Raw genomic sequence first — 13,790 nt, forward strand, 5'->3', positions numbered from 1 at the left:
GGGCTCTACTATGCATGTTTTTAGGGTATCAGCTCTGGCAGAAAGTTGAAAGGTTATGTTTGTGAAATAGCAGCTGCTTTCCTGCCATTTGGTTCAGGCTTCTGCTTTGCAAAGTCTCGAAACCGAAAGACAAATCTGACAATATGCTAATCTTCCAATAAAAAAATGTGACTTCTGAACCCTTATCTGTTGAAGAGCTGACAGTGAAGTTCAGAGACGGTTGTCTAACCAGAAAAAACGATAGAGAAAATATGCCTTCAAACAAGATCATAAATCTTGAACAGTGCAAGGGAACAAATGTAAAAGGAACCTTTTACCGCTAACACCATTTAGTAGCCTCACTTTCTCTCCCTTCCACCCCTACAGCCTCATCACACTTGCAAGGAAGGAGGATGTATCCTGTCAAAGCAATAATATGAATACAAGGGGACGGGGGGTGACAAGGTATCAGCTACTGAAACCAGACATTATTTCCATCACTCCTGGGGTGTGGGGGGAGAGCAGAAATACAAAACAAATACTGTGCAACCTGAATACAAGACTTACTCCCCCCCCCGCCCCCCCAGCAACAGACACACAAAAAAGTTTGCATATTGCACAGGGCCCTTGAAGATCATAAATCTATGCATGAGAAAGATGTAGTGGAAATTTTTGGGGGGATTAGAGTTTATTTTTGTCATCTCTGTGAGACAGCTACTCATTCATCCAGATCACAGCTAAGAAAAAAGCTGGTCACAGAAATTAGCAGTTTCAGCTCAGCAGCAAAGTCGCCAGCCTGTGAAGGCAGAGAGAAATTGACTAATTAGCAATGCGCACTAAAACTTGACGGTTCTTTATAGAGAGAGAGAAGAGAGAGGGAGAGCGAGAGGGAGGGAGGCGGGGGGGGGGGCTCGCTTTTTCCCCTTCTTTCTTCCAAAGATGTTTGAAATCGCAGTCATTTACGCTCGACAATTTTTACAATAGCCTTGAGCCATAATTTTGCGAGTCTCTCCAGCATCCATCCCCCTGTATGGTCTCTCTCCACTGGCCATGCACGACCGTTTCTCTCCCCAACCGTGGATTTCCTATTACTCTCGTTACGACTCACTGAGCCCCAGGCCCAAGGATAATGATGTGTTGTTTCTTGGTAGCATAATTTGTCACACGTACATTTTTTCTTCTTCTTCTCTTGCAGAAAGCTCTGCGCGCTCTCTCTCTTTCTCTCTCTCTCCTTCTCTCTCTCTCGTACATTTTCTTGCTGTTGCTAATTCATGGTGATCAAATGATGTACGACAAAATAAATTGTAAAGAGTGACTGCTCCGAGTTGGGAACCAGAAGGTTTTTTTTCTTCTTTCTTTCTTTCTTTCTCTCTCTCTCTCTTTTTTTTTTCTTTTTTTTTTTTTTTTTTTTTTTGGAAGGAGCGAGCAAACCTTTAAAAAGGAAGGACAATTGATTTTTTTGGGGGGGAGCTTAAGTGAACCTTTACTTTGGCAGCTGGTTGTGGAGCAGGTAAGTTTCTGGCCTTGTGTCTAACCGTCTCCGTGCATTTTCTAGTGCCTCCTGATTTGTTTGCTGCTGGGGGAGAGGACAGGGGTGTTTGTGTGTGCGGGGTGGGGGGGGCAGTTGTGTAACGAACGCGTTTGCAGAATAAACTCCGATTGCAAGAAATGGGCAAAACGAGAAAGAAAGAAGGGGAGGGAGAAGAGGAGGAGTGTGTGTGTCTGTGTATGTGTGTGCATGTATGTACGCGTGTGTGTGTGTATGCGGTGGGGAGGGGGGGGATTGACCGGGTCCACTTAAAGGGAGAGGCTCCGGGAGGTTTCTGTAGCCGCCGGCGGGGCGCGGAGCGGGGCTAAGCGGCGCCGGGGCAGGGGAAGCGGCTGGAGGGAGCCCCTCGCTGTGCCGATAAATGGGGCGAGGCGGGGGTGAAGGGAGGCACAGGAAGCCCAGTATTGGCGAGAAGCGACCGAGCGCGCTGCAATGGCAGGAGCAGGTCTCGGCGGGATCCCGCTGAGGAGGAGGAGGAGGAGGAAGAGCGGCGGCGGCGCTCCGCGGGGCGGGATGCGGTCAGCGCGGGTCGGTGGCTGCGCAGCCTCCGCAGGTGCGGCCGCGGCTCGGGGCAGCCTCGCCGAGCCCCCTCCCCGGGCCGGGCACGGGGCCGGGGGCACGGCGGGGTCCGGCCGGAGCGGGGGGCCGCCGGGCACGGCCCCGCTCCCCGCCGCCCACTCCAGCCTCCCCCGTCCTTCCCCCAACTTGAACTTCACGTAGTTACCGGAGTTACGGCCGCGGCGCCGTCTGCTGCGAGGAGAAGCAAGCCGGGCAGGACAGCGCCGGGGGGGCCCTCGCCGGGCCCGGCGCTGCCGCTTCCATCCCCCCGCCCCGCTCCATTGAGAAGTATTGCAACCCCCGCGCTGGGCCGAGGAGCGGGGCTCAACTTCGGTGCCGGCCGGTGCCGGGGCCCCCGCTCCGGGCACGCCGCCCCCGGGGAGGGAGCGGGTCCTGGCGCCGCCGAGTTGCCAAAGCGGCCGGAGGGGACCGGGGGCTGGCGGCGAGCGGGGCGGGCAGGGCTGCCCGCCTGTCCGGCACAGTTTCAGTCACTTGGTAGTTTCTCTGGGTGTCGCGGAGTTGGGGGGCGGGGGGAGGCGGCGGTGTTATTTGGAGTGTGTTTGATTGCTTGGGTGTTCGGTAGGGGGGTACCTGGGGGGTGGCTCAGCTTTGAAAACGTCCCCGTTTTCCTTGCTCCTCCCCTGGAGAAGTGCCCGGTTTGCACCGAGGAGGGAGGAAAACGGGGGCGGGAGTGAAGAGGGGAGAGGCAAAAAAAAAAAAAAAAAAAAAAAAAAAAATTCTCCTCTAGCCCTCCCAAGTTGCAGGCGTTCCGAGAGAGCCCGTCCGTGTCCCGGGCAGGGGGGGTGGCTCGGCTCGGCGGGCAGAGGGGAGCCCGTCCCCCGGCTGCGCCCCCCGCCACCCTTGCACACACAGCCGGGATGCGCCCTCCGGGCCTCTAAAGCTCTGTGTTTATTGTTGTGTCGTCCCGTGTGTCCCCCCACCCCGCTCTCCTCCCCACCCCTCTGCCCAGGTTGGAGGAGGGTTTAAAAGGCAGGTGTGCCGGAGGCCGCTCGCCATGTCCAGATCCGGGGACAGGACCTCCACCTTCGACCCCAGCCACAGCGACAACCTGCTGCACGGCCTCAACCTGCTGTGGAGGAAGCAGCTCTTCTGCGACGTGACCCTGACGGCCCAGGGCCAGCAGTTCCACTGCCACAAGGCCGTGCTGGCCTCCTGCTCCCAGTACTTCCGATCCCTGTTCTCCAGCGGCGGCGGGAGCGGCGGGCACCCCCACGCCCTGGGGCTGGGGCCCGGCGCCCAGGACGGGCTGGGAGGTCCGCCGAAGGAGCCGCCGCCGCCGCAGACGCAGGAGGAGCCCGGCACCCCGTCCTCCTCCCCGGAGGACAAGCTGCTGGCCAGCCCGCGGGCCATCAACAACCTGGTGCTGCAGGGCTGCTCGTCCATCGGGCTGCGGCTGGTGCTGGAGTACCTGTACACGGCCAACGTGACCCTCTCGCTGGACACAGTGGAGGAGGTGCTGTCGGTCAGCAAGATCCTGCACATCCCGCAGGTCACCAAGCTGTGCGTGCAGTTCCTCAACGACCAGATCTCGGTGCAGAACTACAAGCAGGTGTGCAAGATCGCCGCCCTGCACGGCCTGGAGGAGACCAAGAAGCTGGCCAACAAGTACCTGGTGGAGGACGTGCTGCTGCTCAACTTCGAGGAGATGCGCGCCCTCCTCGACTCGCTGCCCCCCCCTGTCGAGTCGGAGCTGGCGCTCTTCCAGATGTCCGTGCTCTGGCTGGAGCACGACCGGGAGACCCGCATGCAGTACGCCCCGGACCTGATGAAGCGCCTCCGCTTCGCCCTCATCCCGGCGCCGGAGCTGGTGGAGCGGGTCCAGTCGGTGGATTTCATGCGCACCGACCCCGTCTGCCAGAAGCTGCTGCTGGACGCCATGAACTACCACCTGATGCCCTTCAGGCAGCACTGCCGGCAGAGCCTGGCCAGCAGGTGAGGGACGGGAGCGGGGCTGCCCTCACGGGCGGCGGGCGCGGGGGTCCCGGCGGGCACAGAGCCCGCGGGGCCGGAGCGGCTGCAGGGGGCGGCGGCGGGGCCGGGTCGCCCGCCCCCTGCACCACCAAACTTTTCGTCCCCTCCCCTTGGCCCTCTGGCTGCCCGCGCGTTGGGAATCTGGGTTTGGGAGGGTGTTTTGTTTTGTTTTGACCATAACTGATTTTTTTTTTTCTCACACAATGTTATTCCTTAACATGGGGTTATGCCTTTAAACTGTAATAGCCAAGTCCTAGATCTGTTGTTTGCATAAATAACTGCATCATCTATGAACACCATGGTGTTGCTGATGGTGGGGTGATGTCCCTGTTTGTGCATGGAAACTTGTGACTTCATAGTCCTTACATCTATGACATGTCAGTTATTTTCATTTAATAAGGTAATGAATCATGATGTCAAAGATTGACAATATCAGGTTGGTGTTAAGAAGTGAACGCACGGCACGTAGTTTAACAAGGAGTAAACATATCCAAAATGTATTTATCTTCTTTTAAAATATGCTTGTACTTCATTCACAGATGGAAAGATAATACTATCTTCTAGTGTTGGTATAATACAGTGGCGTGGTAGCACAGAAATCAAACCACAATTTGTATTATTCAGGTTATTATAAGCTTTTTAACTAAGAGGGGCATATTACTAATGATTTGACAGCAGCAAGAAAGAAACTAGTACATTAATAAATATTTTAGGTAATATACTCTATTAGCATTAGTGCAGAGGATTCTTTATACTCTATGTAATAGACACTCAGATGGTTTAACTTTGGAGATTGTGTGCCCTCTTTTATTATTTCTGGCTAGCTCACTGTGTTAGTGTCCTGTCATGCTTATCACCTTGTTGTCTAGCTGATTTTCACTCTGAAATCAAAAACATCAAATACAACTATTTGTCATCTTAAAGTGTTTCTGAGATGCCAGTGTTGTAAGTTGGTGCCTACCCTTAGCATTTCGACGCTCAGAAGTGATGACTTTCAAAAATGCAAACCCCACTAACTCCTCAGGCAAGATTCTGCACGCTGCCGGGGGCAAGCTGATGCTCGTGTCCTGGTGGATTGCTGAGATACCAGCCGGCTTGGTTCAGTGAAGATACCTTTCCAGCTTCAGTGGTCCATGTCATTTGAAGGATATGTAGTGGTGTTCTGACCACTGAATGCTTACAAGTGTCATGGATGCTGCAAGAATCTGATACTGCTGGTGCTGGGAGCTGCCTTTCCCTGTAAGCGGGAGCGTACACAAAGGGACTGCATTTTAGGGAGTCCTAGATGAGTCTAAGTTGCACTTAATGACTTACAGGAGATTCCAAATACCACAAATGTTACTTTTTTCATTTGTAATAGATCTCCATGTCTGTGCAAACAATGGTATTTCAGAAACCCTTAGCCACAGTGGGTGAAAACGTGCTGTCACCTTCCCAACTTTAATATGTGTCTAATAACAGTCTTTTAACTAGCTTCTCTTGATTGAGTTCTTTAGTGGCAGTGAAGTGGGAGCAAAACCATTCAGATTTATTTATAAGCAGGCATTAGAACTTAGTCCAAATGTTAAAGTGTTGGAGATATTGAAATGCTTAGTAATGCAAAATGAAATTCTTATCTTTTCATTTTTGGTCTTGGGTGATATTCCTGGAAATTCATAAAGGTCACGAAGGCCCATCTTTGAATCTTAATCACTTTAAGGTTTTGCCAGGCTGCCTAAGTGTACAAATGCCTTCTTAAAAATGAAGGAGGAAAAAAACAAACATTCAAGACTACAGAGATTTCCAGATTTGTCCTCTCTGTTGCTCACAGTTTCTCTAAAGTAGCAATTTTAACAGGTTGACATTCATTGTGTAAAATTTTATTTTAAGGAAGAAAATCTGCAAAGAGTTCCTTAAGTTACTGAATTGCAGAAGGAAATCTTAAAAGTAACTAACAGTGAAGTACATGTGCAAGTACATAAAAATTATTACACAGAAAAAGACTTCAAAACTCTGATTACTTTTTTCTGTGAGTAATGGTGACTTTGGTAATTTGGAATTTAATGAAAGGTCATTCGCCAAAGATTCACATGTCTTTAGAAAGAGATTAACTGTTCCTCTTGTGCAGTGTAATAGCTCTGCACAGTACAGTAGGGATTGAGAAATGCAAGCAGCCCAGTGCCATAGCCACTTGCTTCCTGCATGTTCAAGAAAGGAGAATGGCAATCAGTGTTAGAATTCGCCAATAACTTTCCTGCATTTTCAAAAATAACTTTTTTTTTCCTTTGGAGTACATTGGCATCAGGGCTACTTCTATTTCTTAATGGAAATGAATGTATTGGGAAGCTCAAAATATGCTGATTCTTCTCTGAAATGTAACTATGAAATTAATCCTGTGGAGGAAAGAGATTTGGGCTCACAAGAGCCAGTCAGTGCTCTGTGAGCAAAGGTATTTAGAATGTTTGTGCCACAGATTCAGATCCTGCAGTGCAAGTGATGCTGGGGCTAGGAAGTACCTGAGTTGTCTTTTGTGCTGCAGTGAAAAACACTACCTACAGAGAGGATAGGGTTTTTTCATTAAATTTCCTAAGAGAAGGTAATGCTTCAGTGTCCTGACGTATTTTTGTAAAATTAATTTTCAAGGTACAACAATTAAATGATCAGAATTTCAAAAGTTGAGGGATCATGTTCCTGACTTGTGAGCCTTGCTGTGCACTCTGAGGTTTAGGACTTCACCACAGGGGATGGGTGTTTTGGCCTTGATTTGACCTTTAATCAGGTGCTCAAGTCTAAGCAAAGTTAGTAATTCTGTTGGCTCAGTGCTCCTCACCTCACCAGGGCCTCAGCGTACAAGCTGCTGTTAAAGCCTCTGAGACACAGTCAGTTTTGGTGGCACTAGGAAAAATCATGGTTGATTTCAACTTGGAGTGGGGTGAGTGACCCTGAATATTAGGCTTATATTATGTTTGTCTGTCCCTGAAAGAGACACGTTGCTCTGTGCTGTATTATCTTCTGCAGTTCTGGGAAGAAATACATTTAGATAAAGCTCATATTCCAGACGCTTGTTTGACTCTCGGATCTTCACCAGAGTTGATTAAAATGTCTCTGTGCTTTATTGTGCATTATAATGTATTTTATATAATACATGGTATGTGTTTTCAATTTCTTAAAAGTTTGGGGATAGAGCATTACCACCTGCAGCTCCTCTCACCAGCAAAGTGTGTCTGGGCTGGTCTGCCCCTCCCAGGATCTGCTGGCAGAGCTGCAGATGCAGCTGCATACCTGAAGGCAGAGGAGACTGAGGGAAGTAAAACTGGGAGAGAGGGAAATGCAGGAAAAGAAAGGGGTTGAGATACTCCAGGGGAGAAATGGGATGTAAGTAACGGAAGCAAGAAAGTGCAAATGAGGAAAGAGGTGACAGAAGGATAGTTTTGAAGGGAGAAAAATGTAAGAGTAGGATATCAGACAGGAAAGGAAACTAACAAAACAAAAAATACCCTGGCAGATAAAAAGAAGATGGGGAATGAAACAAAAGGGGGAACACTAATTCTTGGCAGAAACAGCATCTATTGTCAATAACAGCTGAGCATTGCAGTTTCTGGAAAAGCTTTTTCAGATTTGGGGGAGGAAAAAATGGATGGGGATCAACCAACTGACATAAGATAGGAATAGTCCTAGGCAGAAAATACAGCATTAAAGAGCACAAGAGAAAAGAGGAAAATAAGGAGACAAAGAGATAAGAAGGCTAAGCCTGCCCATGCTGTTTTATGGGTTCAGCAAAGTCCCAGCATGTACAGACCCAGCTGGTTTTTATTCTTTTGTTCCCTGGACTACCAGACCTTGGGGAGATTAGAAGTGCAAATTCTGGTCCTCTTAAAGCTAGTTGTAGAGGTGGTTTGGTTTACTGTTTGGTTTTTTTTATTTCATTTCAGTGGAGAGCGGGTGTCATCGAGACTGTTTGCTGTTAGGCAGTATTAGTGAAAGTGATAGCAAATTAAACAGTGACGGGTGATGAAGATGATATGAACAGTTTTCATTCAGTAGGAAGATGATAACAGCTGATGAAGAAGGAAGATGTAAGGTGCTGAACAGTGTGAGACAGTGGCATTTATGTGGAAGACATATATGCCTGGTCTGTTTTACTTTTTACAGAGGAGATTAAAAATTTGAAGAAACCAGTTACATCCCTTGGCAATTAAATAATTTCCTTCTTGCATACACTATTTGTCTCCAAATCTCACAGACCGTAGTTCAATTTGACTTCTTTTTCTGCTGAGATTTTTGTAGAATCTTGGCAAGACATGTTTGGTGGTTGTAAAAAAAGTGTGTTTTTTCATTGAAATGCACTCTATGTTCTGGTTACAACCACCTACCTGTCCCTGTGTGATCATAACAGCAATATTTGGATTTTTAACTAATATTCTTATTCATGATTAATTGCAAGTGAGAAATACTACAGATCCTGAATTTACATTCTGGTAAGAAAAAAATCTTCAAATGTATGTGAATTATTAAGTTTTTCATTACAGTATGGATGAAGTGGATGTGAGGCTCTGGTTTATTTTAGTGAGCTTTGGATCAGTTTTTATGTGCCTGAATTAATATCAGGAAATTGTACATGTGCCAGGACTCTCTCAGCTGAGCTGCAGAAGGGAGACTGACACATTAGAGGCTGTAGAGTAGTGAACCACAGACATGTAGTCAGTTTAATCCTGGTTAGTCTCACCTACTTTCCTTACTTGCCTCCTGTGCATTCATTTGCCACTGAAGACAAGCTCATGCTGAAGTATAAGTGGAGAGATGTGGAATTCCCAAAAGGATGGGGGGGCCTGGAGCTCACAGTATGGACAGAGAAAGTACCGCTGTCCTAAAGGGACTTTTGTGGCTCAGGAAGGTCCTTGGGAGCCTTTTTAAAGACACTTATGTCCTGGCTGATAAAACCCTTGAGAGCTGCAGAGGCATAGGTGATAGCTATTTTTTTGGGCTCAGTTATAGTATTTGTTAGGAGAAACATAATTTATGAAGAGCATCCAATGGTCTTTTTTATGGACAACCATCTTTCCAGCAGCTGCAGGTGAAGACAGGTTGCCAGGCACCACTGGTGTGCGGGTACTTGCCCTGCCAGCTGGTTTTCCAGTCAGAGGCACTACTTGGAATAGTGTCCTTTGAGAACTGGCAGTCCCTCCTGATCTGTGTCCTTGAATGTGTCACAGGGCTTTTCCCCAGATCAGTCTCTCTCTGTCCCCTCTCTGGAATCCTCTGTTACCCTGAGCGCCCCTCCCACCAGGATCCTGACCTCCCACACACCAATCCCCACTGCTCCACACCCCTGTGCTTGGATCTTCAGAGGCTGCTGCAGGTTGCTGAACTGTGTTCCTCCTTGGCTTTGTCACCTTGCCTTTTTAGCACTTGAAACAGCTTCGAATACCTGCGTCTGCATCTCCAAACTCTTTTTCTGAGGGGAAATCTTTCACTGGATTTCAGAACAGCTTGTTCTAGAGGGAAAATTAAACTAAGTTTAAAAACAAGTGATCTTACTAAGCCACTCAAAGTGATGACAAGGTGCCTGTGAAAAGGGAACTTCTCAAATGCTGGAGCAGAAGTGCCCCTTTCAGCACCTGTGACAGTCTGTATAGCGGATCTACAAGTCATGCAGGTCCCTAAAAGCAGAGCTGTTCCCCATGAGTTCCTGTGCTGCTCTTGCCCATCCTTTGGCAACACGATCCGTCTCTGTCCTGTTGGGAAGTACGTAGATCACCAGCGGTACAGAGCCTTCTAGACAAGGAAGTCCCATTTCAGACAAAATCCTCCTGCAATGATTTATGCTTAGGGTGTACCTTTTACAAATGGAATGTTGTAGGATCGTGGTGAGCGTCAGACATGTATATCTTGGCTACTGGTCTGAGGTTTTCTGTTGCTTCTATGCCTGATGTGCATCCCCTTCATGTGGAGAGAGAGATAGAAAGGAGAAGGTCTTAGAGGGCATGTTGTGGCCTGGGGTCACTATAGTTTTTTCTTTATAGCAGAAGAATATGGAGGTTCTGAGTCTGTAACTGCTGAGCAGTAAATGGAACAGAGCTGTGATGGTGTAATTGTTTGGATTTGTACTTGAAGAGAAAGCAGAGGGAGCCTTGGGGGCAAGGGGAGTGAGGAGAGCTAATGTAGAACACAAAATCAACAGAAAATAGTTTGCCAGGAAAAAGCTTTGGTACTGTTAAACTCATGTTATGAAAAAATCCGTATAATCTGTAAAAACACTGTTTCATCTTTTAAAAAAACTCCTGTGTTTTAAAAACCCAAGATGTTTTCTAAATCAGAGCAAGGTTTGTTATTGTCCTTTGCTCAGCATGGCCTGAAAGGATTGCACAGGGAATAGGAATCCTAAAAGAAGGGTTTGAGCTGGACTCCCTTGCCCTGTAAACATCTCTCATGTTGCTTTTGTTGAAACAGATTCTGTCTGGTATTAAGCATTTACCAAAGGACCATCTAAAGAAATTGAAGACTATGGAAAGTTGACAACTATTGGTAGATACTTCCTGGCATCATTTTTCATATTTGCTGCTTCCCTGAAATTTTCTTTAAAGACCGTCATGCCTAGTACTTAGTAGTCAACACTTGCTGTATTCTTGGAAAGCAGACAATGAACTGAGCAAATATTGTCAGCTGCCAAGTTCGATGGAAGCAGACGGTTTGCAGTGAAGCTGGAAGTAAATAGAAGTTGGTGCCACAGTTGGTTCTTCCTGCATTTCCCCAACTGATGCCTTCTTTCAGTAAAAAAAAAACAAACAAAACCCAAACAAACCAGTGGAAAAGGTAACAAGTCATACCTTGAGTGAGATGGCAGCAGGGTGTGTTTCTTTCTTTTGGCTTCCTAAAGAAAAGGAGCCTCAGCTGGAGAGAACACAGCCTCTGATGCAGAGACCTTCTGTTGACATGGACATCAGACACAGGATCAAACAAAAAAGGACTTTCTTGACTTTGCACAGTCTGGAAATTAAAAAATAAGAGATGGTTGAAATTTCCTAGGGGAAAAAAATTAAAAATATGATTTGATGACTTTGAAGCATTCTATAAAGCATTTCCATTTTTGAACCTCTGTCAGAAAAATAAAAACAAAACAAAAACAAATGGAACCAGTCAACAAACCAACCCCCAAACAAAATTAGGTGAGGAATGGAAAGCAATTTGTAGAAGCACTTAGCTTTGACTTTTTGTATCCAGAATAAAGGGAACTACTTAAAGGTTTTTTAGAACTTCCATCAGTGAGGAAAGTCTGTTATTTGAGTAGTTTTACCAAGAAGATTCATGACACGGGAGGTTTTGTGTCTCATTCATCAATTTGCTTTGCTAGTACCATTCCTTTGAATTCACCTGCCTTACAATGCTCCAGATACTCTGTGTGTGGCTCATAAGGATGTCTTTAGCTTTCAAATCTGGTAGTGCAAGGAGGCAAAAATGAGAAGGACACTCCTCTGTGTTCTTCCCAAAGGAGCACTGGATAGGTGTCACTTGTAGTTGCTAACCATTACATTGCTAACTATTACATCAGAGGCTTTTACCCCAAAAAGGAAGGGACATTGACTTCAAAAAATCTTCCAGCTAAAAGCTGGAAGCTAACTCTTAAATATTAACTTAGAGATCAACAGTAGTGGGATTGGTTTCATAAAGAAAAATGGGGGCTTCAGAGCTTCAAACAGATTCTATGTTATTTCAATACAGGATATGGAAAATTGCCTGACAACTTTAGAAATAAAGGACCATTTAACTTGTAAGGTAACTTTGTAACAGTTAAGTGTGACCTGCCAGATAAAATAGACACTTACCCTTAGACTTCTGCTTTTAGAAGGAAAAGGAATGATTACTGTTAAAGCAAACATTAAGTAATTCTTTGCTATGCTTTTTTTTTTTAAGTATTGGACAAAAAAAATCTAGTAGATACAGAGGAGAAAACCAATAGTCAATGTCCGCAGCAAATCATTCTCAGCTTAGTACTTGTCTTCCTAAACTTCACTCTGTCAGTGGTCAGCAACATGTATTAAATGAGCATCATCTTCAGTGAACATTACTGTGAGCTCTGCTGCAATGAAAACTGCTACTTGGGGCCTTCTGCCAAGCATGCCTACGTGGAGAATGAAAAGATAAGGCCAAATCTTCATTATAAGTCTGGTTTCCAGATTTTTTGGTATTTCTAGAAAGTTTTTTCACATTCTAATGTGCCTGGGGCAATAGGTCCAAATTGGAAAAGGCAAAAAAATCCATTCATAAAGCAACTTCCATACATTCAGCAAATTTTTGAACATTCTTTGAACTGAACAACTAAACAATTTATTGGTCGTAGTTTGCAAGGAACTTCATTGTGCTTTATGTTTTGACAAAATCAGGATATTCGTAATGTCTGTACTTTATCCTTAAGGAGAAAGACATTATGCAGGACTTGGTCTGTTGACTGTGAGAACTTAGGTCCTTCCCCTAGCAGTGCTGTAGGGTTAGGAAGAGATTCTGGATGCCTATTCACCTAGAGGTTATGATGTTTGTTAATTCATTTTATGTGATAACAAAACCTCATAAAATTCCTTTGTCCAAAATAAATTTTACATTGTACCTTATGGCTTTCATTGAGTTCATCGTTAAACTCCCGGATAATTAGATTTCCTCTCTATTAAACATGTGTTACTAATCATGGCTATCTTTGCAGTCAACTATGGAAGCCAAAATCCATTGAAATAAGCAATTTTCATATGACACTTTTGTTGCACTGAAATGCTCATTCAGGAGCTGGAGAGGTAATTGTTGAAGATCACATCCCATGTTCTCCATGGCAAAACTTTTTTTTTCAGTTATGGGCAAATGGATCCTTGCAACATTTGTTCAGTTTTGTAGACTGCAACTAGATTGTCAACTACTTTTTTGTTGAACACAGTATGCCTCCAGATGCCTTTTGTGAAGAAAAGGATTGCTAAAGACCATCCTGATTTCTGAAGATGAAATTAAGTTTTTGATGCTGACAAACAAAAGATCTGCAACTGAAATGTTGATTGGGATAGTATGTATCTCTTTTTCTGTTACCTCGAGGTTGGTATCTAAACCTCTCTGAAATAGTTTGTTTCTGCTGCAGGTTAATACAGCACCCTTTTCTGAGATTCTTGCTACTCATTTTGACAGTATCACTGTCAGACTCCAGATTCTCAAATCCTTTGATGTAATGAGATATGAGGATATAAGTAAAACTCACCTTGCATTCACCCACCCTTGCTGGGTCTGTGCTGGTCTTATGTCTGGTTTTTTGGGGTTTTTTTGTGCCTGAGTTCAGTGGGCAAACACCTGGAGTTCAGTTTGGCTCTGCTGTGTTTCAGGTCAGCACTGAAGCAGGAGCAAGGATGCCATCATATCTGTCAAGAGCTACCTAGCTCTCTCCATACTCAAAGCTATGGTGATAGCCTATATGAAAAGACAATCAATGATCCAGACTTCTGAGTTTACTGTAGCCCTGAGTTAAGTGAAAAGTATAGTTGAATACTTCTTTCTTTTTCTTTTTTTTTTCCTTTGATGACCGTGATCACTTATATGTCTTAAGATGCGTTTCTTTTTCTGATGGGTTACACTACACTGGATGCATTAAGAACCCCAGGATTGCCACTTCATGGTTTGATTCTTTCCTTTTCTTTGCATTCCCTAATGCAGAGAGCAGAACCTTAGTGCATTGTTTAAAATCTGGAAGAATCTGGAGCAAACC

At 45.6% G+C, this 13,790-nt stretch overlaps 1 protein-coding gene across 3 annotated transcripts in view; it reads left to right on the forward strand.

Annotated features, from left to right (window-relative positions):
• Positions 1 to 860: 860 nt before the first annotated feature.
• KLHL14 (kelch like family member 14) overlaps positions 861 to 13,790 on the forward strand; it is a 61,148-nt gene continuing 48,218 nt past the window's right edge. Inside the window, exons 1-2 of one of the 3 annotated variants that reach the window (XM_063394819.1) lie at positions 861 to 1,489; positions 3,057 to 4,039. In XM_063394819.1, the coding sequence (XP_063250889.1) occupies positions 3,102 to 4,039 (938 nt within the window). In that variant the 5' untranslated portion in view covers positions 861 to 1,489; positions 3,057 to 3,101. Of the gene's footprint in view, positions 1,490 to 1,943; positions 2,082 to 2,449; positions 2,582 to 3,056; positions 4,040 to 13,790 lie in introns of those variants that run through there. The other 2 variants (XM_063394818.1, XM_063394817.1) reach the window with 2 other exon arrangements.

The sequence above is a fragment of the Prinia subflava genome, chromosome 1 (genome assembly GCF_021018805.1).
Source record: "Prinia subflava isolate CZ2003 ecotype Zambia chromosome 1, Cam_Psub_1.2, whole genome shotgun sequence".
Classification (NCBI taxonomy): Eukaryota; Metazoa; Chordata; class Aves; order Passeriformes; family Cisticolidae; genus Prinia; species Prinia subflava.